The sequence below is a fragment of the Papaver somniferum genome, chromosome 6 (genome assembly GCF_003573695.1).
Source record: "Papaver somniferum cultivar HN1 chromosome 6, ASM357369v1, whole genome shotgun sequence".
Classification (NCBI taxonomy): domain Eukaryota; kingdom Viridiplantae; phylum Streptophyta; class Magnoliopsida; order Ranunculales; family Papaveraceae; genus Papaver; species Papaver somniferum.
Genome location: NC_039363.1, coordinates 131,813,958 through 131,841,732, shown reverse-complemented (window position 1 = coordinate 131,841,732; position 27,775 = coordinate 131,813,958). Strand labels below are relative to the sequence as shown.

Below are 27,775 nucleotides of genomic sequence, written 5' to 3'. Positions count from 1 at the left end.
AGATCTACAAAAATTTCACAAAAAAGAGTGCTCACAAAACGCCAAAATCTTTGTTTTATACTAAAACAACCCTTTTTTAATAGAGCATATTTCAGATCTGAGAACCTTTGACTGACAGAGGAATCTCAGTGGGATTTTAAGGTAGAAAGATCTTCTAAAGCATTTAATAACCTTGTTTTTCACGAGATCTGACACCCTTCTTTATTAGTTTTCAACGTTTAAGGTTGTCTTTTCCAAGGGTGTCATAAACATTTAATACATGTCTTTCAAAGACATTATTTCAGTCCTTTTTCTGAAAAAGCTTCTTAGCCGTCTTCTGTGTCAGAGCATTAATTGCTACTTTTAACGAAGGTACCCAAGTAGCATATTTCTTTGCTTTTCTGTGACCGCAGGATAAAAAAATCCGAAGGCATGCATAAACCAAATGATGTACCAACAAGCTCACGACCAGCAATCACAAGAGGAAGATCCCAAAAGCCGTCTCAAGAAAATCAAAGGAATGAAGCAGAGGACGGGCAAAGTGAAATAGCAAGACGAACAATTGCTAACAAATCACCTATTCCTGCTGAAGGGATGGGACAGACATCGGGAGCTCAACCAATATACGACATGCCGTTACCGGAGCGTCCTACCACTACAAAGCCACCTGCGGCCAACGCAGGGTTACCCAGAACCTTAGCTCCTACGGGACGAGGTTTGGGAAACCAAACCCCAATACAGATAGATCCAGACGCACCAATTGTAGATGAAGGAGCGGAAAACTCTGAAGATCCAGCCGACGGCACTCCTCAGGGAGGTAGAGCACAACGAAGATCAAATGGCGGCACAAATAGCATCTTTGCTACTCCGTAACAAGGAAAAAGAGGATGCAATGCACGAGATGGCCCAAGAGAACCAGAACCTCAAAGGCATGTTGGAAATACAGATAGAAGGTTCCCAAACTCACTCTCCACCAAAGAGGCGTGAAACCGGAGATATCTCAGGAAGACGAAGGGTGGATCTCAACCCACCAAAGGACAATCAACCTAAGGTAGCCAGGAAAGCGCACCACGATCCGGATGAAACAGACTCAACATACAAGCCATCTCAATACTACTAAGACAAAGCATTTTCCAAAGATTCTCACAATGTGAACATGGTTATGGAGCAAATGGAGAAAATGCGGAAGGAGATACAAGGCCTAAAAACTGGCCACGCAGGCGCAAGACTAGAAGAAGTGCTCCAAGAAGCAACCACGTCCCCACTATCTTTTCGCATTTTGAGGGAACCCATCCTTCCGAATGCCCGGTACCTATGTTCCAAGCATACATCGGTACCTCAGATCCCGCAGCCCACCTACGGTATTACACTCGTGTCCTTGCCCATTGGGAAAGAGATAAGGTAGTACTTTGTAGGTACTTTTCTGCAAGCTTGACGGGATCAGCACTATCCTGGTATGACAACTTACCAGCAAACTCAATTGACTCCTTCGAGCAATTGTCTACGGTGTTTTTGGAGACATACATGTATAAAAAATCAACAAAGGCATGGTTAGATAGGCTATTTGCTTTAGCTATCGGACCCCGGGAGACATTGATGCAGTACACAGACAGGTGGAAAAATACATGCCAAGCAATCGGGAAAGTCAATCCAGAAATTAGCATTAATTGCTATAAGTACGGACTTGATAGAACCTCAGCCATCTTCGTGGAGCTTCACAACAGAACCCTCGATTCCGAAGGTGAGCTCAGGGTTGTCCAAGACCACTACATCATATTCGAAGAAATCCATAAGGACAACCCCAAGGCACAAACAAAGACGACAAAAGATCTGCAGCGAACCAACTCTCTGGAGCCAATCCTGGAGATACCTAAGCGACAAAATGAAGCCGGGGGCAGAACTAGCTCTCGAGACAAACGATCCAAATACGGAAACGGAAAAAGAGGCAAAGGAAGAGAAGAATTTATGGATAAAATATACATGAAGCTAAATACAACTTTCTCTCACATCCTAAGAACCAGGCTTTCCTTACCCTAATACTAGGGGAAAGCAACCAGAAAAAACGAAGGAGGCCAAGGAGTATTGTGCACACCACCAATACTATGGGCATACAACTGATACGTGCTACCACTTACGCAATGTGATCCAAAGATTCATCGACGAAGGAAAATTCATGGAGTACGTACAACGACAACCAGCGGAAACTGAGAATAACCCCAAAGAAAATGGTAGAACTGCCTCAGGACGGCAAATACATCAACATGATCACCTTCTCCAACGGAGGTCAAGAAGAAGTGCTCGAAGATATCCTCGAGTTAGCTCGAAATAGAAAGAAGATAGAATCCCATGAGGTGTTCAAGCTAAGTGGACCACCTACTAGCACTTGGGAGGAATGGATGGCCACGCCATTAACTTTATCAACAAAGGACGTCAACCAGGAGGTTGAAATGCACAATGATCCATTAGTAATAACTCTTCCAATACACGGATGGAATGTCACAAAGGTCCTCGTTGATGAGGGAAGATCGTTAAATGTGCTATTTTACGAACCCTACCTACGCATAGGTTTGACCGCAGAGAAAATGGATTCTTCCACTTGCACAATATATGGTTTTAATGGAGCAGTATCTAGACCAAAGGGGGAAATTTTCTTGCAGGTACATGCAGGACCCTTAGTAACCAACACACGCTTCTGCGTGGTGGAAGCACCTTCGCCCTATAATGTAATCATGGGTAGACTATGGGTCCATAGATTGTGAGGAACAGCTTCGACATATCACCAATACCTACGTTTTCCTACACCTATGGGTGAAATGGAAATCAAAGGAGACCAGCAAGACGCAAGGCTCTGCAATCTAGCGGAAATCAGACTCAACGAAGAAAGAACTGCTTCCCAACATCACGAAAGAAAAAGACGTAAGGCAAACACTAAGGAAGTGCAAGATGGATCCTCGGTAACACCCAAAGCCATCTCAGCTCCGGAAACCAGCACCTCCGCTACCCCAGGGGCAGACGTCTCCGCCAAATGACAATTACACAAAAGCACTCCTCAACGAACTCAGCAACAAACCTTCTCACCGGTGGAACCAACGAAGAAAATCAACATCGGAACGGAGGCAGGACCAAAAATGCTCAACATCGAAACTTTACTTGAAGAGGAAGAGGAGATGCAACTACAAGGGTTACTAAGGGAATACGCAGACGTCTTTGCATGGTCAATGGAATACATGCCATGAATTGACCCGAATTTGGTCTCACACCACCTTCGGCTCAGACCGGAAATACCAAAACAACGTATCCGTAAAGTGGCAGATATCTACCACGAAGGGGTAAAGAAAGAGCTACAAAAACTACTCGCAGCTGGATTCATACGAGAAGTCAAATATCCCACGTGGATATCTAACATGGTAATCGTACCTAAGAAGAACGGAGGCGTGCGCATTTGCATCGACTTTAACAATATCAACAAAGCATGCCCCAAGGATAGCTACCCACTGCCAAACATTGACCAACTGGTCAATGCAACCGAAGGCCACCAAAGACTATCCTATATGAATGGATACTCATGATACAACCAAATAGCCCTTGCAGAAGAAGATCAAGAGCATACTGCGCTCTTTACCCCACGAGGCATGTATTGTTATACAAGGATGCCTTTTGGACTAAAAAACTCGGGGTTTGTGTAATTTATTTTAATTATAATAAAATAATTATAATGCGGAATATAAAAGTAAATGACACAGAAAGATTTTGTTAACGAGGAAACCGCAAATGCAGAAAAACCGCGGAACCTAGTCCAGAATTGAATACTCTCATGATTAAGCCGCTACACAAAATTACACTAACTTCGTATTGTTGAGACCAAGTAACTAACCCTATAGTTCACCTAGTTCCTTCTGTATTCCCACGCCTCCAACTTATAAATAAGTCACGTACTTGGAACAATTCCTTTAGTTCGTATTCCAAACAGTAAAGGAACAACAAATCTGTTTGGTATCAACTTTATTCAACCAAGTGATATGAGTCGGACAAAGGCTCTTCCGTTTATCTCAACATAAACTCCTTCGTCAGGTCCTTAGATCTATCTTATATTCAATCGATTAAGATTAATCCAACAACACCTTTAATCCGAAGAATCATGTTGATGCCGATCTACTCAATCAATCAATCCAATCTACCACAAGGATAAACCGATTATCAATTGGAACCTCTTTTACCGAAACAAGTATTGTGCACACCAAAGATTATAAAACCCAAGTCAGATCATCAATATCTTCTTTGTCTTCAAATCTTCTTAAATCTTCAGAAAAAAAACTGCACACAATCACTTGAATCTCTTGTGATCAATCACGCACAGAACGGAGTCTGTTAACAATCGATTATCACAAGATCGTCTTTAGAACTAACAACAGTCTAAAGATCCCTGTCGGAACTCTGAACTAGTTTGAGTGAATCTTATATCAGAAGAGAAGATTCTCAAGAATAAACAAACTAGGTGCAATCAGATTTCAACCGTCGTTAGTCAATCAAATCAATCGAAAACAAAAGATAAACCGCAATTATCTAGTTTCCCACCAACGGTACACGCTAGAGCTTCTCAATCCCAAAGAAGACTTTAAACTGAGCAGTTGTAAGATATTTCGCCTAATTAGGTTACTCTCCTCCCCGAGTAAGCGGCTACACCAGTAACGACAACAAAAGAGTAAATCTGTTGTTACGAAGGATTAGTTTGCTAGATTGGCAAACTTCGAGTATTTATAGACAAGTAAGTTTGGACACCAAGGAATTTCCAAAACCGAAAATATTCTCAAGATATTCATAAAAGCACAGATTCGGTTTTCATAAATCCGGGAAATGCTCTGCCCAAAAATAACGATCGAAATCTCTCGGAAAATCTAATTAGTAAATGCACATTACTAATTCTGTAATATCCCTACGAAATGAAATTAATAACCTTAATTAAAAGATTCTTAACTTACTTATGTTTCGATCATGGGATTCTCTTCCCTTAGCCGTTAAGGAATATATTTGAACAATTAAAGAAATAAACATTCACAGCACGTGTTCAAAATTTGTCGACATCTTAACTTTGTAAGTTCTCTTTCACACTTACAACCTTGAAACCGATTTGCCACACTTCCAAACAAGTTTAGAATTGGTTCATCTGACTTTCAAGAACTATGTGATTGATCAAACCAACATTCAATCACAATCATGGGTTTACGGTTCTATCAAAACAAGTTTCGGTTCTACCTCCATGTGAGTATTGTGTATAGTCACACTAGTTTTCCAAAAATTCGATTGACTTGGTACTAGGATCGGTTCCCCACATATATATGGTATCTAACTTACATGTGTTGCACATGTCCATAGGATCGGTTCCCCTTTCTTCTATAAACCTTGCTGCAACCATACAAGGATCGGTTCCCTTTGATATACTGCACCCCTTACAAGGATCGGTTCCCCTTTCCTTTTAATTGGTAAGCCATACAAAATACTATCATACCACAGGTGATTACTTAAGATCGGTTTTACTAATAAAAGTTATACCAATACATAAGTCAGGCCTTTGTGAATAGTTCTACCAAGAACACAACAAGTTGTGAGCGGTTATACTCTATCACACATTTTAGTTGTTCGTAATATGTGCAATGAATAACAAAACCAATAAAACCTGGCAATTTCCTTTTCCGTCCAAAAAGAAGTTTATGAATTTACTTCCTTAGAACACATGTAAACATTGTTCCCTAGGATGAAATCCTCACCTCATACCCATACATAATCACAATAGCATTCAAATGATTATGGCGATGTCTTATCTACAAAGTTTAATGGTTAAGCAATAAACCTCGTATTGTATTCCTTAATACTATGTCTATCTAGAGTTCAAATATGCTTCGCAGTTATGTTTTCAATATGCACGACTTGAAAGATACGTTAGGGAATGAAACAGTTCAAGTTAAATATCACTAACCTCAAGCGTAAGGATGATTGTTGTCGTTGTAGCTCTTGCTTCTTCACATCTTCAAGACTTCGCAATACTTGTAATGTCTCATATCCTAATACTTTCAAGCTAACCTATACGAAGTTGACTCTAGTACATAATCAAGCGACTCTTAACATGAGTTTTGATTCACTAAAATATGACATACCAACGCTTGTGGGTTCAACCGAGCAATGCTCTAACAATCTCCCCCTTTGTCAATTTTAGTGACAAAACTCTTACATCATATGGATAAACAAATTACAAGAATTCATTACAATCCGCTTGATTCCCGATTCAACAGCACAGTAAAACTGCTTACATTCAATCCTTGAAAATGTTGTTGTTGACATTATAATAACAAAGCTAATGTTCCCCCTAAGGAATATAGGTAGATATTCAATCCGCACGTCTTTGTTATACCAATTTATATGACATGTTACTTCTCCTTAGTCTGTGCTTTCACTCTTTCGTTAGATAAAACATTCAAGTACCAATGTTCTTTTCCCTAGCGATACCAATCAATATAAAATCAATGCCAACATCACCTGTTTACTCCATATATTTCTCCCCCTTTTTGTCACAAAAATGACAAAGAAACGAAAAAATAAAGGACAACACGAAAAGAATCTTACAAATCTCAAAATAGACTTGCAAACCTGTAGGGTTAGGCACGAGGGTTCCACACATCACGTTCTGATAACCAATATTAAAACCGAAACTACAAGTAGTCTTATTTTGTAAGTTACCAAGGAAACAATTGTCCGAAACAATTTTTCCAATTTAGTTTAGCAAACCAAAAACAACTAAGCACATTAGTCCCTTTTCTAAACCGATTGTTCAAAAACAACCGCTTAATTCGATAAGACCAAAATAAAGATAAACTCCATTTTTCTCATCAGGTTCTAATTATCCATAAACTTAGACCTTTAAATTTTAAACACGATAAGTACTAGGTTAGTTAACTAGCATTCCTTGTTTAGGCATTCGATTAGACTTGAATAACCGAAACCTCACTTTGATAAGACAAACTAAGATCAGAATTAACTTAGTTTCTTATCCGGAATCGAATTGGACTAAACAACTCATCCCGTACACAAATTATTTCGTTAAGCCATATATAATTCATATAAACCAAAATAAATCAACTTGTATAATTATTCACCTCAACCGGAAGCAATTGAAACAACATAGACAATAAAAGAACCGCAATTTCACCGTAATTTTTTAAGCCTAAACAATTGATACAATACAAAAGCAAGATAACAATGGTTTCTCTTAACCGGAACCAATTGAAACACACATCCACACACACATCATGGAATAAATATCAATTGAACCGAAATTTTGTTAAGCAAAAGCAACAAATATATATAATATAAACTCAGGATTTTCTTATACAGGAAAACAATTAACTAACAAGATTGTTACCTCAAATTTCGCATCCACTTCTCCAATATGATAGCATCTTCGTCCAGGGAGAATTGATATCGAAATATCACCACGTTGTCATCCTTATGCATAAACAAAAGAATAACAACACACCTCAACCTTTACCAGAGAAAGGTTGAAAACCGGTTTTAATAATTGCAAGCAAAAGTTGAAAACCGTCGAAACACATATGCTTTTATGCTAAACCAAAACCGATTCAACATATTGTGACTTTTTCACATATTGTTTCTATCAGAACCCCTCATGATCCTTTGATAAAGCCTACCTACTAGGGCTAGAACTTAATCCCGCTAAATCAAAAAGTCACCCAAACCATAAGGGTTCACAATATATGAGATCGAATATTAAGGTAGTAAAACCGAAACCAAACATCCCATAAACATACATAGCAATAAGATAAAAGCAATTAAGCACAGGCTATGTAAACCAAAAACTATCACAAGAAAAATTACTAATCAAATAATTTTATTCATAATAAGATAGTTTTATTCATAATAGACTTTATTGAAATAAATCAAAGCTACTGTCTATTTTTCTAGAAGAAATTTAATCTTATTTTATTTGATCATTGGAGTCTTCTTCAGACACAAATTCTTGTTCATGTTTTAGGAACTCATCATTGATTGCTATGATTCCTTCCAGAGTTTCTGGATCATTTCTGTATACAAACATCAATTGTCTCTGAATACAGTCTAATTGTCTTTCAAGACGCAAAATGTGAAACATGAAATCTCCATTACTATAGATTTGATCATGTGAGATACTTTATCCCTTTTGAGCATCATACATCCGGTTAATGACTCCGAGATAGTTTTGATAACTTTCTCATCTCCACAGTTGTTCCCCATTGCTTTTTCACACAACTTGGTGATGAGACAGGGATATCCAAGATTTCTATGTAATCCTGTAACATTGAGAGATTCAATGATTTTGAGTATTTGATTGATAATCATTCCACATATATCAATTTGTTTCTTTCCTTCAAGGAGGTAAAAAACCAATTCAGCAAAATCTCTATTCCATTGAGAGGAATCTCTTAAGCAAGCTTAGAGAGTTTGTACGACCAGTTTACCAAAAATCCTTAGGTATAAGGGAACGTCTTTGGTTATCATTCTTCCCTTTTTATATTCAACATTCTTACCAGTAATGAGTTTTGAAATGTTATCGTGCTTAATTTCAGAACCCGTGATCATATGGCCTTTCACCTTATAGTTGATGACTTCTGATATCATCTTTCTATCAACATGAAGAACCGAACTTCCAACCAGGGTGCTAAAAGTAAGATTTTTATGATTTATATTGTGAATATTACCATAAAAGATTCTTACAGTATAAGGAGAGTATTTTTTAAAACCGAACATATTTCCCCAAATTCGATTTCGAACAAAGTTCACATAGATGGTTTCTGAAACATCCGGATCGAATCGTTTTTCTTCAGTGAAGCTAACTCCCTTCAGGGATTGATATCTTCCAAAGCATGTACTATCTACAAAGTTTGTAAAATCATGTTTTCCTTTGATCAAGTGTGGATTCTTGATGTTCTCAACTTCTTCAGGATATAAAAGTTGATTCAAGACAAACTTGTCTATTCCAGAGATCTCTTCTCTTGTTTTCCTTTTTTTTCCATACTTGCGAAAATATGAGAAACCCTAGTTACGGTTTTGAGAAATCTTCCCCAATATGTTCGAATACATAGCAAGAGATTATCTTTTATAGGAAAACTGGTCAACAAAAATCGGAAATAACTAGTTTTAGGAAATACACTCAAAATCGGAAATCGTGGCTTGTGGGGAAACAATTCCGATTTTGCATCTAGCTCTTTCTTTTAGAAAATCGGGTTTATATGGACTGGATCTTTAATTTGGGTTGATTCCATGTTTTTGTCCAAACATCTGTGTACTCTATTATACCAGAGTATGATAATATCACTTGAAATTTATTCAAGAATTTACTAGAGTATGCAGAGAAAAAATTGAACAAAATATGATATTTGTTAATATCATCATAATCAAAAACCATATAATATTTCAAAAGATCACTTGCTTCATTAAAACAGTTGTGAGGTGCATGAAGCAATTCATTGTTAATAAAATTATTAACTGAAAACTTATTCCTTGAAGGAATACATACTTTCCAATATCGCATCCTAGAGGGCGAAGCATTGACAGAATTATATCTGAAAATGTACACGTATATATTTTGGTAGGCCGACCAAAGTATATTTAAGGTTCCAGATTTAATAGGAACATAATATCCATGGTGCACACAAATCATAAGAGAAATCTTATGCATTTTCAAGATACAACCTGTTACATAGGCATTAATATCATTGTTACTCAACAAAATGATATGTAATCCTATGTTAATCACGGGAACATGTAAGTCACTCAAGACATACATAAGCATGATTCCTAACATATTTAGGAATAGAAGTATTACATACTTCATACGTGATTTCCACCACTATCTTATAAAGTAATCAAATCCTGCAACTACGTTAATTGAATCAGACTTTGGATTCATTCTTTTAGGTTGGATCGCACCAAACACAGATTGTTAGATCTTTTCGTGTTTTCCTGCTCAAATACCAATTTAAAAGGCGAGGGTACCCAAATATACCTCAAGCTAAAACTTTTCCTACCTATAAGTCCTTTATCCGAAAGTGATTGTTTATGGACTGAGTCGAGACAATACAACTAATCGGTTCACAATTCGTGTGATCGTCTATGGATGCGAGATCGTGACAATACAACAACGAAGTATGTTTACTTGATATAAAGGTTCGGACTTAACCAAACACAATAGGATTGCTTATCAAGTAAATACGAATTAACGTTTGTGTAATTTACTTTAATTATAATAAAACAAATATAATGCGGAATATAAAAGTAAATGACACAGCAAGATTTTGTTAACGAGGAAACCGCAAATGCAGAAAAACCCCGGGACCTAGTCCAGAATTGAATACTCTCAGGATTAAGCCGCTACACAAAATTACACTAACTTTGTATAGTTGAGACCAAGTAACTAACCCTATAGTTCACCTAGTTCCTTCTGTATTCCCACGCCTCCAACTTATAAATAAGTCACGTACTTGGAACAATTCCTTTGGTTCATTTTCCAAATAGTAAAAGAACAACAAATCTGTTTGGTATCAACTCTATTCGACCAAGTGATATGAGCCGGACAAAGGATCTTCCGTTTATCTCAACATAAACTCCTTCGTCAGGTCCTTAGATCTATCTTATATTCAATCACCCAAAGTAATCGATTAACATTAAGCCAACAACACCTTTAATCCGAAGAATCGTGTTGATGTCGATATACTCAATCAATCAATCCAATCTACCACAAGGATAAACCGATTATCAATTGGAACCTCTTTTACCGAAACACGTATTGTGCACACCAAAGATTATAAAACCCAAGTCATATCTTCAATATCTTCTTTGTCTTCAAATCTTTTTAAATCTTCAAAAACAACCTTCACACAATCACTTGAATCTCTTGTGATAAATCACGCACAGAACGGAGTCTGTTAACAAGGGATTATCACAAGATCGTCTTTAGAACTAATAACAGTCTAAAGATCCATGTCGGAACTCTGAACTAGTTTGAGTGAATCTTATATCAGAAGAGAAGATTCTCAAGAATAAACAAACTAGGTGCAATCAGATTTCAACCATCGTTAGTCAATCAAATCAATCGAACACAAAAGATAAACCGCAATTATCTAGTTTCCCACCAACGGTACACGCTAGAGCTTCTCAATCCCCAAAAAGACTTTAAACTGAGCGTTTGTAAGAGATTTCGCCTAATTAGGTTACTCTCCTCTCCGAATAGGCGGCTACACCAGTAACAACAACAAAAGAGTAAATATGTTGTTACGAAGGATTAGTTTGCTAGAAAGGCAAACTTCGAGTATTTATAGACAAGGAATTTTGGACACCAAGGAATTTCCAAAACCGAAAATATTCTCAAGATATTCATAAAAGCACAGATTTGGTTTTCATAATTCCTGGAAATGCTCTGCCCAAAAATAACGATCGAAATCTCTCGGAAAATCTAATTAGTAAATGCACATTACTAATTCTGTAATATCCCTACAAAATGAAATTAATAACCTTAATTAAAAGATTCTTAACTTACTTATGTTTCGATCATGGGATTCTCTTCCCTTAGCCGTTAAGGAATATCTTTGAACAATTAAAGAAATAAACATTCACAACACGTGTTCAAAGTTTGTCGACATCCTAACTTTGTAAGTTCTCTTTCACACTTACAACCTTGAAACCTATTTGCCACACTTCCAAACAAGTTTAGAATTGTTCATCTGTCTTTCAAGAACTATGTGATTGATCAAACCAACATTCAATCACAATCATGGGTTTACGGTTCTATCAAAACAAGTTTCGGTTCTACCTCCATGTGAGTATTGTGTATAGTCACACTAGTTTTCCAAAAATTCGGTTGACTAGGTACTAGGATCGGTTCCCCACATATATATGGTATCTAACTTATATGTGTTGCACATGTCCATAGGATCGGTTCCCCTTTGCCTAAAAACGTGTTGCACATGTCCATAGGATCGGTTCCCCTTTCTGCTATAAACCTTGATGCACCGCATACAAGGATCGGTTCCCTTTGATGTATTGCACCCCTTACAAGGATCGGTTCCCCTTTCCTTTTAATTGGTAAGACATACAAAATCCGATCATACCACAGGTGATTACTTAAGATCCGTTTTACTAATAAAAGTTATAGCAATACATAAGTCAGGCCTTTGTGAATAGTTCTACCAAGAACACAACAAGTTGTGAGCGGTTATACTCTATCACACATATTAGTTGTTCGTAAGATGTGCAATGAATAACAAAACCAATAACACTTGGTAATTTCCTTTTCCGTCCAAAAAGAAGTTTATGAACTTACTTCCTTAGAACACATGTAAACATTGTTCCCTAGGATGAAATCCTCACCTCATACCCATACATAATCACAATAGCATTCAAATGATTATGGCGATGTCTTATCTACAAAGTTTAATGGTTAAGCAATAAACCTCGTATTGTATTCCTTAATACTATGTCTATCTAGAGTTCAAATATGCTTCGCAGTTATGTTTTCAATATGCACGACTTGAAAGATATGTTAAGGAATGAAACAGTTCAAGTCAAATATCACTAACCTCAAGTGTAAAGATGATTGTTGTCGTTGTAGCTCCTTGCTTCTTCATATCTTCAAGACTTCGCAATACTTGTAATGTCTCATATCCTAATACTTTTAAGCTAACCAATATACAAAGTTGACTCTAGTACATAATCAAGCGACTCTTAACATGAGTTTTGATTCACTAAAATATGACAACCAAACTTGACATACCAACGCTTGATGGGTTCAACCGAGCAATGATCTAACACTCGCCCTAGTAGCACATGGAAAGTAGTGTCGTCCTCAAGTACATAGAAAGGAGTGAGCGCTCTAATGGGCCCGATTTTCATCATCAGATGCACTATCCCAATCGCCGTCTGAGTCTGTCCTCCAAATCCTCTTAAAGTCATCGAGCGCATCTTAATTGTTGTCTTTGACACTCCTAAGGACTCCAATGTGTGCAGTGAAATTAAGTTGAGGGAAGCTCCGCCATCTGTGAAAGCTCGCTTGAGAGGTTGTTTATTAATGAAAGCTGTCAGATATCGAGGACGAAGGTGCTCTCCCGGTAGCATATATCTTCATCTGTAAAGGTGATAGCTTCTCTGGGTATTGGGTTATACGCTTTTCCGGATGCGATTGCCGTGATAGCCTTGGATGCTTCGCGGACCTGGTTTTCACTGAAACCGAGGGAATCAAAGAACCGTTGAGCCAAAACAGTTTGATCAAATTTTCTAGCAATTCCATTAGTATCTGGGAAGACGGTCGTCTCGGAAACTTCGCATGCTTATTCTTCTTCCACCTCCTCTCAGGGTCTCCAAGCTTCTCCCTCCGTAGGCTCGTGTGAAATCATCATAACTTGATGTTGAGGAAGCGGGTCGCTCTTGATGCTTTGTTCCCCTATCTCCAACTCGCCTCTAGCTCGTTTCCTTTGCACAATGTAGCGTAAGGAAAAACAATCCCCGGTCGGACGATGAACTCTCCGGCGATAATGGCAATATCTCTCGTGCATCTTATATGCCGTGGTAGGCTCTGTGGGTACGGACGGTACGATTTCTTTTTTTCGCCACCCATTTCTCCAGAAGCCCTATTATCTGTTCTGTGCTGCATGATAGCGGTGGTGTTGGATTGGTTCTTCCTCCTCCTCTTCTACAAGACTGTCCTCCACGATAAGAACCAAAAGCAACCCCTCCTTTTCCTCTATCGCTTCCTTGATTGTTAAGAGCTGGTGGGGATGCAGTATTAACCGAGTGTAATTTTCAAGTATGACCGCTTTCCCCAGAATTCATGACGTCCGCACAATCTGAGATCCGGGCTGCAACCTCCTCAACCTATACAAAGGTTTGAAATTTGAAGTTCGTCAAGTTTAGTCGAAAACTGGCATCCATTCCTCGGATGCAGCTCTATACTAATCGCTCTTTTGAGATGTCTTCATGACATCTTAGTGTGAAATCCCGAAAGCGAGTGATATACTTTCTGATTTCTTCCCCTACTCGATGAGTACATCTTCCTAAATCTATTATTGTGACTCTTCTTTGCGTGGAATAGAACTTTTTCAAAAAGAGTTGCACCATGGCGGACCACGAATTAATGCTACCAGGTTTCAAATTATCGTACCAGGTAAAAGCGTTATCCATGAGTGATTTTGGGAATTCTCTCATACATAGGCTTTCATCCTGAGTGTATGCATTCATTGCTGATATGAAGCGACTGACATTCTCTCGCGCATTTCCTTTTCCCCCATATGTTTTAAACTTTGGTGATGTGTAATCCTCAGGGTATAGGTAATCGGCAACCTCTGCCGAATATGGGGGTTCCAGCGAATCATAAGCATCGTGCCTTTTCACTCGGTAGTTAGCTTCAAAATATTTTGCAATCGCGTCTTCCGTCATACTCGGAACGGTACCTCTCATATTTACTGCTTTAGTGGTTGTCGCGTTCTGTTCTCTTGCTCGCTTAAGACGTCCGCGTAGCTCCTACTTCTTCTTAATGGATGCGACTAGCTCCTCTTGTATTTCGGACATCTCCTGCTCGCTTGTCTCAGCCGCAGCTTTTCCTTTAAGCATTTCTTCTTTCTTTTGAGACGTTCCTGCATCTTGTACAATAGGCGTAGTGACTACCGCTTGGAAACATATCTCTTCATCATTTTCTCCTTGCACGTCTTCCACAGAAACATGGTCCGGGTTAGGAAGTGCTCCGCCCACTGATATCTCTTGGCTCGTACCTGGGAGTATCATGCTGGAAAAGAAGCTAAGATCCTCCCATTGTGGTCGCAATGTTGATGGGTAAAACGTGGGAAGGAGGAACTATCCTAATCACAGAAAGTACTCCCAAGCTTAACATATTACTAAACTACCATTTCCATTTCCTTAAGTTAATGCTAAACCCTAAAAGTCTCTCTCGTTGGACCAAGGCCCAACTATCCTTAATATAATCTTGGATGGACTAGAACTATCCCATTTTGATGGGCTAGGCCTAGTCCCTTGGTTCCTCCTCTCAAGGCGGGTCCCTTGATTGGTTAAGGGGCCACCTATTTTAGGATTGGTTATTTTCATGTATCAACAATCCTCATTTGTCAATATTAGTGATGAAATTCTATAACATATGGAGAATACACGAATTAAAAAATAAAGATATTACATTACATAAAATTCTCTTAACAATTATTTCATATGCTTGATTCCAAGTTTATACAGTACAATAACCTGTACATATACAAAAATAAATGTTGTTGTTTACGCATTTAAATAACAAAAGCTTTACTCCCCCTACAGGAAAGCTAGGTAGATATTAAATCCGGACTCATTTGTTATCCCTCAATTATAGTATGAAATACTACACAACAATAAGATATGTTTCTCCCCCTTAGTCTATGCTTTTTGTTAGATATATATTTTTTAGCGCTATATCCTTGCTCGGTAATTGTAAATCATTTGTATACTCCATATATTTATCCCCCTTTTTGTCACAAAAATGACAAAGAAATGAAAAAATACAAGAGCAAACCGAAAGGATCTTACAAGTTCATAAGAACTCATACAACCTAAAAGAGTTAAACACAAAGGTTTAACATACGATTTTAGATAAACAATACTAAAACGGAAACTGCCTAAGTAATTTGTTTTGCACCTTATCAAGGAAACAATTTCCCGAAGAAATTTTCCCTTTAATTTGATAAGTCAAGCTAAGATAAGAATTAACTTAGTTATTTATCAGGATCCAAAATCATTCAACATGGACTAATTTTTCAAATATAAAAATCCCAATTACATAGACTAATTCACGTAAACCTATTCACCTCTTTCTAATTCATCCAACACCAACCGATTTTTTCTAATTTATGTTTCAAATTCGATCATGAACCCTAATTTCTATTCTAGAGAAGATCAAAAAAACCCTAATTTCTCTCAAGTTCTCACTGAAGCTATAATTCAATTAATAATTCCTTTTTATGTTTCAATCAATTGAAAACACATCAATTATTGCTCAATATCATTTAAAAATTGGACAAAACTCAGAAGAAGTCTACAACCCCTATTTTTTTTATACGATTTACCTTTTCCTTGAGTCTGATTCGACTATACAAATCAACACCACCACCACCAATCATCTCTTGATCATTCCTCTATTCTCTAAATCTCAAAACTTCTGATGATTTCTTCATCTCAAGAATTTAACTTTAACCCTACTTTTCTCCGATTTAACTGTCCTTAGTTCATAAGAGCTCATAACCTAAACGAGTCTACGATCTTAGTAACCTCTTTCTCGATCTATTAAATCCACCAAGTTTTTATAGAAATTCCTCAACGTAGATGTTGCTCTCTGAATCACCGGAAAAGAAAGAGAAAAAAAGAATAGAATGAAAAAAATGAGTTTGAATTCTTCTCGACTCAGATGGATAAGGGAAGAATTCTACTACGACACAAATTCGATTGGTTATCGGCTGTCAAAAAAATTAACTTTATTCTTCATAACTGGGGTGGCCTGAGTAAAATAATTGGTTGCTCTAATAGCGTTTGTTTGCAAAAAGATTATTTTACCCTGTATAATAATTTGTTGATTTCGTCTTCGTATGATATGGACGACAAGTTCAAATAGTCCATTTTTCGTAACTTTTTGAGATCTATCCAGTGGTGCTAGTTTCATTTCTTGATTATTGTCTAACTAATTCTAATAATTAATGTTAATGTTTGATTAATCTAATCATCATTGGCCAACTTGTCTCTTGAGCCGTCTAACAACGTTGGCGTGCTTACGGGTCTTTACAGTTCCACTGGGTCTTTTATCCTTCTTCACTTGTAGTACATAAATTCTTTGCTCATTCTCCACTTTTAGTTCATTTTTCATGATAAGGCAAATAACATAAAACAAAAGTAATACAAGTACTATACACGAATTATCGCAAGTATAAGCATGGATTTGACACTGAGAAAATGTAATTATGCACTCATCAGTAGTACTGCATCCAATATGAAAAGCCTGATTTAAAGTAGAAGAATCAAAGTGAAGGTCATATATATATATATATGCCATTAATTACACCATTTCTTAGAAGTTAATTTTTTTATATGGGTCCTTAATTCAGAAAGAGTAAAGATTAAAATTGAAGAAACAATTATTTCATTAGTAAGTTGATTCACAAACAACAAATTTTTAGTAGTAGCCAACACATGAAGGACATTGGATAGAGTTAAAGTAGGGGTAGCAGGAAAAAAGAAACAAAATATATGCGTTTAATATGTAAACGTGATGTATTTAACACGACCACATCCCTCATATGAAGAATGAAATTTAGATTAGCGAGGTCTTAAGTAATGTGGTGTGTAGCTCTAGAATCTGGTACAAAATATATGATAAATCGAAAAATCGTTATTGTAAACTGCACAAGCTTCTGGTTTTGAGAACCAATAATCATCATAGTAATCCTTATAATCCTTCCCATGAAGGAATTATATGTTTGGATTGGAAAATCATGAGATGATGTGGGAAAGTGGAACATACATTCGAAGTCAGAATGTCCAAGCTTATTGCAAATCTGACAACAAATATAATAATCATAACGTTGATTTAAAAGATGCAAATTGTTAATCCACCTCTATCAAATTGACCACCACAAAATCTACCTTGAAAAGGAGATTTTCCACCATAGTAAAGGTGGTCTGAAAGAACTTCTTGAACCAGAGTTCTAATCAAGTTTTTAAGGATGACCAAAAGGAACATAAGAACTTTGATGAAATATATTGTGAGAAAATATGTGAAAAATATTGCCCGATTTTATTTGTAGAAGTAGTAGATAATTCATGATTAACGCCAGATGGAGATACACAAGATTCTTCAACAAGAATCAAATTAAGAAATTTATAAAAGTAATCAGATCCAAATTATTTAACAACTGAATATTAACATATGTCTTGAAAGAATTGTACGTAGATGATAAACCTTAAAGAATATGATACAGTAAATATTTATCTGAACTTTTACAACCACGTACCTAGATTTGACATACTTCTGTCAACGTTTACAATAACTGAAATACAATTGCATGACCATGATTGAACCAAGAAACAAACGAATGATTAGGTACAAAATCAGCACCAGCAGTGATGAAGAAAATGATATTGCTAATGTGTGGCTTGATTGTTGTATGACCTCAACTATGGCTTATGTTCGCAAACCTGCATCATATAACTCAAATCTTGCCACTGTGACCAAACATCTTCCTCATGACCCACATATTCTCAACCATGAACTAATCTGTGTTACGCCTCTATAACCCAAAATCTTGCTACTAATCTAAAGTTTTCCTTGTTGGCAAAAAAAAAAAACTTTCACTGTATTCCACAACTTACGTTGCCCAAAAATTCCTTCTAATCGTTAATATGCTTTGTAATCCTGGTGGTCTAAAATCCGCACCTTAACTTAAAATTGCCGATTAGATTTCAGTCACTTCTCCACTAAAAACCTAATAATGGAAAAATATTATACTAAAACTCCTAAAGCAAAATTACACAACCACACTTGGCCCTTCAGAGTACAACCTAGCGGGTTAGTGACTTGGGAATTATAAGGATTTTCATAGACTTTTTATTTGAGTGACTCTTAGAAATTCTCTGAAAATTTAGAGATTTCAAGTAACTCCACCAAAGCATTTTAATGATTTGTAGATACAAACCTACTCAATTGTAGAAAAAAGTTCTTGCGTTGCTTTTTATTTGAGTGAATTGTAACATCTTTGGTTATTGCCATAATTTATTTCATATTTAATCCTTAAAATAAAGTTTTTGTATTGCTTTTTCTAAATATCACTTATTTTGGAGAGATTTTTTTCACGTTCTTTATGATATGTGTTTTAGCATAAAAGACTTTAAAAACCTAACAAAACCATGAATCATTGATTTCAATCGAAATCAAATAACAAAGACCTCCAACTTTTAAGAGTCATATAATGCGATAACATGGACCACAAACTCTCTACCATTTAATAGGTGTATTGAATTGTCTCTAAAATTTCCCATAAATCCTTGTTCATTTGACGGATGTTTTGTAAGAATGGAATTCTTTTCAACTAATGTGGTTACTATTATTGAAGTGTCTCTAGAATTCTCTATAAATCCCACTTCACCAACTCCTAGTTCATTTGGCTGATGTTTCCTAACAATGGAATTCTTTTCAACTAATGTGGTTGCCATGAGCGGTAGTTTACGTGCAAATAGCCTTTTGACTTTCACATGTCATTTTGTTGACAGCAGTATAGCACTTTAGTAAGTTGTGGGGCCCATCTTACCAATCCACCTCGAAACTCGGTCCTGGTTAGTAAAGTTGCCCATTGGTAAAAAGGCAACATATGCTGATACTATTTTTAATTTTAATTCTGTTTTCTTCTTTTTGAAAGTTGGAGCTGAAAGCCCGAAAGGAGTCGGTTAAGACTGTTTACTGAAGGTTCTTTCACAAAAGAACACCAAAACAAAAAACCCTAGTTTAAAAATTCTACTTGAGAAATCTGAGAACATAAAAATCAATGGATGATGTTCTTCATCAAATTCTACTTTACTCAGGCTATACCATACTCTTCATTCCTCTTTTTGTCATCCTGTTTCTTCTTGGATCGATCAAAGGTATTTCTTGATCGCGTTTAACTTCTACTTCTTGAATTTTAACTTCATATCACGTTTATAGAACAATTAGAACCAGAAAATCCAAGTTCTTGAAGCTGATAATGTTTATGATTTGGTATCAATCAATTAGTTAACTGATAATGTTTATGGTTTGGTATCCAATCAGCTGCCATATTTTCTCCTTTTGTGTTTCTTGTTATCAAGTTTGGTGATGCTGGAGTGATTATCGGGTTATGGCCTTTACATCTGTGTTGGAGTGCTTATTGTATTTCGAAGTATGACTTCTTGATTCTTTCCTCCTCACTGAGTATATTGTAATTATGTTGAAATTTGAACTAAAAATGATGAAAAGTGATTTTTTTTTTTTTGGTTTAGATCGAAGAAAGTTGGTCCGTATATGAAATGCCTGATGATTATAAGCCTCCCGATCCCAATAGCTTTATGGACAATTATAGGCGTAGTTGGAAGTGTCATTATGGGTATTGGGTATGCCTTTGTTTGGCCTATGATGGAGACATTCAAAGCCACTAATAAGCCAGGTTTCTGTAACAAGCTAACTGGATGTTTGGTGGTAAGATTTTTGTTTACTTTCGCTTGATTTTTGAATTGATAGAACCTCCGTGCTCTTTATGTGTGGACTAACTGTTTTGTAATGGCTTAAATTTTTTGTATTCGTAGGATGGTACCTGGACATGCGTACTGGGTGCTTGCACTATTGTACGCGATTTTGGAGATTTTTCATTCCATTCTTACTTCTCGGTGATGGATGAGTTGCTCGAGGCGGAGGATGATGAAAACCCCATAGAACTCAAGTACTTCCCGCAATTTAACTTCACTGATTGCTTCTTTGTGTTATTTTGGTCCTTTCAAGTTTCTTTATAAGTCTTAATGTCACGATTTATCTCAATGAATCATTTCCTTTCTGGATTCTACTTGGAAAGATCAACATTTTCCCCTGAAGTCTAATGCCAGCGGATGTCTTCATATGAATCCTAATATAACACATCTGTATATACTGATTCACAGTAAGGAGGTCAGTATGCTTTTACCTGATTGTGTTATATTAGGATTCATGTGAAGACATCCGCTGGCATTAGACTTCAGGGGAAAATGTTGATCTTTCCAAGTAGAATCCAGAAAGGAAATGAGTGTAATCGTTTGATACATGTATATGGTGTTTCTTGGAGCTCTTGACCTGAACATATTATCATTTCAAAGAAAATCTTACTGTTTCCATTTCGTCTCGTAGGGTCACTCAGATACCAGGATGTATATTGGCAGCACTGTTAGGACTTTTGGTGGACGTTCTTATGATTCTCGTAATAGTCATCTATAAAGCCCCGATTCTGTTATTCAAAGGATGGCACCGGTTATTTGAAGATCTTGTTGGGAGGTCAGGCCCCTTCGTGGAGACTGTTTGTGTCCCCTTGGCTGGATTTCTGATTCTTTTGTGGCCATTCGCAGTAATTCTTGCTGTTTTAGCTGGTTTTCTTTCAAGCGTAGGTTTTGGATGTTATGCTGCTGTTGTTGCATATGAGGTACTGATCTTAAACTTGATGCTGATTTACTCACATCCAACTAAATTTAAATTGCATAAAAAGAACTACACATTAAATAATATAAATATGCTTGTAATTTTAATGTTACTGTGTTAGGAAAACTCTACAAAGAAAGGGTTGCTCTATATTGTTGCTAGTGTGGCTTTGTTTGATGAATGGACCAATGACCTTCTATACCTTCGAGAAGGGTCCTGTTTTCCAAGGTACATATGAATCCAGGCATATATCAACTTCTTACAAACTTTAAACAATAATCTGTGCGTAAAGAGACAATAGTTCACGTGTGTTATACCAAATCGTAAACCCTGTTCATGTGGCAGCCAGACCTAAGTATCGCGAGGGAGCTGAAGGCAATTCGACACTGCATCCTCTAAATGGATTGGATGGCCAGATTGAGGTAGTTCATGCAGATTATTCTTTGACAAGGACAGCTTCTCAAAGAATCAAGGCATTGAAGGCTGTAGTGGTACGAACGACCAAATCATGCATCCCAGTCACTCCCCAGTGTATATTCTATTCAGACAGTTCAATAATTTATTCATGCTGCCATTGTTGTTTGCATTGTCATATCAGGTATGGGACAATTTCTTCGAAGCATGTGAGGGTTCTGGCAAGGAACTTCTCAGAGATGGAGCGATTGATAAACTGGATATAGAGGAATGGCAAAGTTCAAAGAGCAAGATAGTTAACATTGGAATTCCTGCATATGCATTTCTTGGTTGCTTTCTCCAATCTATCCATAGTGGTTCTGCTGGCTTTGTCATGCGTATGAATTTCTCATTACTGAATATTTCTTTAGGCGCCAACTGCATGTGATTATGTACGCATTTAAATTGAAGTGTTCCTTAGAGCTCGGCTCTGGACCAACTCTAACTATTAATTACCAATTCTCTTTCTTACATCAGGTGAAAACGTTGAAGTGACGAATTTGAATAGGCCCGAAGGAAGGGTTTTTGATTGGCTGTTTGAGCCCATGTGCGTTATGAAAGAGCAAATTAGGAATCTAAAGTTAGTGGAGTCCGAGGAGTTGTTCTTGTGCAAATTGGCTCTGTACTGTGGTGATGCTCAGAGAATTGAAGCATGGCAGAATGGTGGAATTCCTCCTTATGATGAGATTAGAAGAGCTCAGTTAGAGGGCATAAGTAGAAGGTACCATCCACTCCGGGTTTTTTTCCTTCTGTTCTATCTTGCTCTAACACACAGCTTTCAGAAATTTCTGCATGAGAATTTCCCTCGCTAATATTTTTATGACAAAATCTTCAAATCAGGTTGCAAGGTTTCTGTTTGACGCTTTCAAGGTTGCCAACTTTCCGGAGGCAATTCTATGCCGTGGTTAATGAGTTACTTGACGAGGCGAATAATCAATCTAGTGGGAACAGGCCAGTAGTTGTGTAGCTGAATCTACTTGTTAGCACCTCTACAAAGTACAAACCAGAACAGAACATACCACTGCGATACTGTCTTTGGCCGAGTGCTCTCGCCCTCTGGGATTGCACACTAGCAAGGCAATTTTGGGATTTCCTAGTCTGGGCCGTCTTATAGACCAGGCCAGCTAGGCCATTTCCTAGAGACTCAAATCGTTGGGGCCCAATTTTTTAATTTTTTTACATATACTTGGAACCGTTAAAGTGTTATGTAGTTATGGCATCGATTAGTCCAATTATCTATACTAGTTGTTGCGCCCGTGCACTGCACGGGCCTAAATGTTTTAAAGTATATATTGATGCTGTTATTTTTTTGGGATTCAAAAGGGGAGTTGAATATCATTTGTGATATTCTTTATTTGAATTTTAATCAACAAAGAAAGAAAATGATTGATCAAAAGGTGAAATATAAAAGGTTTGAACCACCGAAAAAAGAAAAAAGAAGAAGATTATGAAATGATGATAACATGCTATAAATTACAAATACGACTTAAGATGATTTAAAGTATGTCTTACACCAATTACTCATAATAGTCGTAAGTAACATTTTGAAGTCTTTGCAGCCGAAGCCCAAGAAAATACCAGGCACACTTTTAAAGAGTTGAGTAGGCTGTTGCCTATTGTAACTTGGATTTAGAGTCGTAGGAATTACCAATAGGTACCATTATAGTGTTCTTAGTTAGTGGCAGGTCCACCCATTAAATCCCAGTAATCAGAGGTCCATAATTAAAAGAAAACATGAAAATGGACCAAATTTTTTAAGCCCAGGTCCTGCACACGTGCGAGATCGGGTATACGTAATATGAAAATACCACAAATAACCTTTCCTATTTAATATGTTAAAAGAAGGAGAAATATTATTCACATTTCATATTCATTTTCTTCTTCTCTTTCCTCTCACCATTGCTGCAGATGAAGATGAAGATTTGTCTTTATTCTTTCTCGTTTCTCCCGAATCAGATGATGAAGATTTTTCTATTGTAATGTTTCTTTTAAGGTTTTGGCGATCATTGGTGTGCTTGATTATGTTTTCGATCTCCATGGTTGATTTGTCGACTATATATTAGATTTAGATGAATAATCACATTTTTTGTTCATTTCGTTGCTAGATTCGATTATGTCACTTCCATTTTAGATGTTTTAGACGTGTTTCAGTTCTTTTTTGTATATGAAGCAACAGTACGTATATCCCGTACTGATAGAAACTTAGTTTATTTTTGAGAAGAAGAAGAAGAAGAAGATGCATCTTTATGATTTACGACGAGCAGAATGTTTGTGTTTCCAGGTATGTATATTAACAATGATTTTCGGTTTCCATTCTATTTTTTTCATAGATTCGTTACTAGTTTTTCACATGCAGCTGAAGTTTAGATTATGAATCAGCGGTACATATATGATGTACTGAAAAATTATGCTTTAATTTTGTTATTTTTGTAGTTTTTGATATTTTTCTTCTTCGATCTAGAAGTATATATATGGAATATTGAAGAAAAAAAAGTGTTTCGATTCTGGTTTTTAGAGATTCATTACTTGGTTTTCACATGCAACTGATTTTAGTTTCATTTTGGTTGTTTTTGATATGCTTTTAAGTTGTTTTTGTGTATTAATCATCGGTACGTATATGATATACTGGTGGATTTTGATGGAACAAGTTCAGATCTAAATAAATAATCATGTTTTGTGTTTATTTCATTAGTAATCTGATACTTTTATGGTTTGTTTTTCAGTTTTCTTTTGTGTATTACCTATCAGTACATATATGATGTACTGTTTTCTTTTTGTGGTTACTATGAATCTATAGGTTTTCTCTTATTTTTTTGGGTTTGTTATAGTTTGTTTTTGTGTATAAATTGACAGTACATATCTGGTGTACTGATATAAAATTCTTTTGATTCTGTTTGTTCAGTGTTTTGCCACTTTTTTTTGGTTTGATCCATTAGTACATATGGGTAATACTGAAATATGTGTATGAATTGACAGTACATATCTGGTGTAATGAGTTTGTTATGATTATTGAGCATTAAATTACTCGAATTTGTGATTAATTAAGAGTTGATTCTTCATTTTGTCAAAGCTTCAGAGTTGAGGTAATCTTCTAATTCAAATATTTTGGAAATTGATAACGGCAGATGTGATGACGATGATGGTTTACAAGACTGTGCTCTCAAAATTAATGCACCAAATCTAGCGTCATTTACCTATCATGGTTGGGTGGCAAAGGAATATTTTCTTTCCAGTTTTCAAACACTAGAGTCTGCAAGCGTTTGGCTTTGTGTACCAAGGGGGCGAAAGATAGGTGCAGCTGTAAGTAAGTTTTTTCAAGCGCTTGCACATGTACTGCAACCCTACAGGTACTCTTCTTTCTTTTGCTCTCTTTAAATTTTTATGTAATATATGCTCAAGCAGATTCCTAAAAACTAATATACTTGCTAATGTTGCTTTAGTTGTGATGAATAGACAATATCCGTTGCGGACGAGTTCGTAAAAATTGTACCTATATTTCATAATTTGGAGAAGTTGTTACTAGAACTGGAAGTAACTATTGATAAATCAGTATTTCCACTGCTCAAAGCAGCACCTAATTTGACTCATCTTGAATTTAATGAGATAAGTACACAAAACTTGTGATGTTTATTACCCATCTTAGAAAAACAAGTCCTGGGTGTTGTTAAGCATATTTATGCCATTAAAAAATTTACTCTTTTAATGTTTATCTGTTTCTTTTTTTTTTCTAATCCCAACCCAGAACATTCACGACAAAGTAGAAGATGAAGATTGGGATGGTCTTATGTTGACAACAAGATGTTTGTTTGAACACCTCCAGTCTGCTTGTTTCATGTTTTTTAATGGAAATGCGAGGGAGATGAGGTGGTTGAAACTAATTCTGAGGAATGCAAAAGTTTTGCAGCGGATATATACTCGAATTTGTAAGCAGTGCAACAAATATGTACTCAGATTTGTAAGCAGTGCGGCATATATGTACTCAAATTTGTTAGCAGATATGTGCTCGAATTTGTGAGCAGTGTGCCAGATATGTACTCAAATTTGTAAGCAGTGTAGACACACACGTTTGGTAGCAGGGGATATTATGGTCATTTCTATGTTTTAATAAATTTTGGACCTCTGGATAAAAAAAAATCTGGTTGGACCTTAGTATAAATAACTATATGGGCTTTGGATCAATCAACAAATTTTCCTTTAGAGATGGGGAACTTAGGCGCAGGCCCAAAAAAAAAAAATTCTTACCGCCAGGCCCACAATTAATTTCTGATACAGTCGCACCCATAATTATTTAAAAATATTTAAAACGTACTGAAAGACTTTATTACCCTTCATCGTTTTTGGGCATAATTTTTTTTCTTCTCCGCCGGTTTCTTTTCCTATTCCTTCATTAATCTCTGTAACGGATCTGCAAAGATTTTTTCTCCATCATTTAAAGAAATAAATCATTTAAAATCGATGATTCAAAGAAGTAAATCATTTTTGACTAAACCCTAGAATACATTTCAACAAAAATGGATGAAACAGACGAAGAAGAAAAAATCAAGTAGAAGAAACAGAAAAAAAGTTATGCAGCTAAATTTTCCCTTATATTGTCTTATGCACTAAACAAAATGATGCAGAAGACATTATGCACATGCATAAAAATCCGTAAATCAGAAAAGTGAAAAAAGTAATGCATAAGACAATATGCAGCTAAAACAAAATAATGCATAATGTCTTATGCATCTAAAAAAACTGATGCATAACCAGAAAAAGTGAGAAAAGTAATGCATAAGACATTATGCAGCTAAAACAAAATAATGCATCATGTCTTATGCATCTAAAAAAAACTGATGCATAACCAGAAAAGTGAAAAAAAGTAATGCATAAGACATTATGCAGCTAAAACGAAATAATGCATAATGTCTTATGCATCTAAACAAAACTGATGCATAACCAGAAAAATGAAAAAAGTAATGCATAAGACATTATGCAGCTAAAACAAAAATAATGCATAATGTTTTATGCAGAAATAATAATGGCATAATGTCTTATGCACTAAACAAAATGATGCAGAAGACATTATGCACGTGCATAAAAATCCATAAATCAGAAAAGTGAAAAAAGTAATGCATAAGACAATATGCAGCTAAAACAAAATAATGCATAATGTCTTATGCATATAAAAAAAAACTGATGCATAACCAGAAAAGTGAGAAAAGTAATGCATAAGACATTATGCAGCTAAAACAAAATAATGCATAATGTCTTATGCATCTAAAAAAAACTGATGCATAACCAGAAAAGTGAAAAAAAGTAATGCATAAGACATTATGCAGCTAAAACAAAAATAATACATAATGTATTATGCATCTAAAAAAAACTGATGCATAACCAGAAAAATGAAAAAGTAATGCATAAGACATTATGCAGCTAATACAAAATAATGCATAATGTCTTATGCATCTAAACAAAACTGATGCATAACCAGAAAAGTGAAAAAGTAATGCATAAGACATTATGCAGCTAAAACAAAATAATGCATAATGTTTTATGCATCTAAACAAAACTGATGTTATGCATAAGACATTATGCATAACATCTTTAATTCAAATCTAATCATAAATTTCCGATTGAGATCAAAAACATGGAGACACATAAGGTAAGAAAATTTCCAATTTTGATATCGAAATACTGCAACACACTTCTTACCCTTTTCAACTTCAATTTTAATTTCTTTTTACTTCTCGAATAATCAAAGACAACAGAAACCCAAAATCCCCAGATTTAAACCGCAGATTTTGAAACAGAAACCCTAGTTTTATTGAGAAGATTATTCAGAAAAGGATTTGGGAAAAGATTTGACAAAGGGAAAAATCCAAATGTTAAAAACGAAGAATCGGAGTTCACCATTGTTTTCTTCTCGCTTCTCTCTGTTCGTCGCTCGAAGAAAAGGGTAGTTTGGCCTTTCAAAAACTGAGAAGCAGAATTTCCTAAATTATGGGTCTGCTACGAATTTTTGACGGGAAAATGGGTGCGCGCCTGAACTTTTCTGTTCGTGGGTTTGACAGTGGAAAAATCTGGGAGAATGGGTCTCCCTGTAGTTTTCACTTTAGAGATTCGTAAATTGCA

The 27,775-nt window shown here is 36.2% G+C and overlaps 1 protein-coding gene across 1 annotated transcript; it reads left to right on the top strand.

The window, feature by feature from the left end:
- The first annotated feature begins 19,445 nt into the window (after positions 1-19,445).
- Positions 19,446-22,978, top strand: LOC113289343 (uncharacterized membrane protein At3g27390-like). The gene is made up of 10 exons (XM_026538579.1): positions 19,446-19,677; positions 19,844-19,952; positions 20,053-20,248; positions 20,356-20,489; positions 20,927-21,215; positions 21,333-21,439; positions 21,561-21,702; positions 21,810-22,002; positions 22,142-22,385; positions 22,505-22,978. The coding sequence occupies exons 1-10, from the start codon at positions 19,581-19,583 to the stop codon at positions 22,629-22,631; spliced, it is 1,638 nt and encodes a 545-aa protein (XP_026394364.1). The 5' UTR covers positions 19,446-19,580; the 3' UTR covers positions 22,632-22,978.
- Positions 22,979-27,775: the final 4,797 nt, after the last annotated feature.

Coding starts and splice junctions, on each gene's coding strand:
- LOC113289343 (XM_026538579.1), top strand. CDS start 19,581: ATGGATGATGTTCTTCATCAAATTCTACTTTACTCAGGCTATACCATA. Junction 21,440..21,560: donor GAAGGGTCCTGTTTTCCAAG/GTACATATGAAT, acceptor TGTGGCAGCCAG/ACCTAAGTATCGCGAGGGAG. Junction 22,003..22,141: donor TTCTGCTGGCTTTGTCATGC/GTATGAATTTCT, acceptor TTCTTACATCAG/GTGAAAACGTTGAAGTGACG.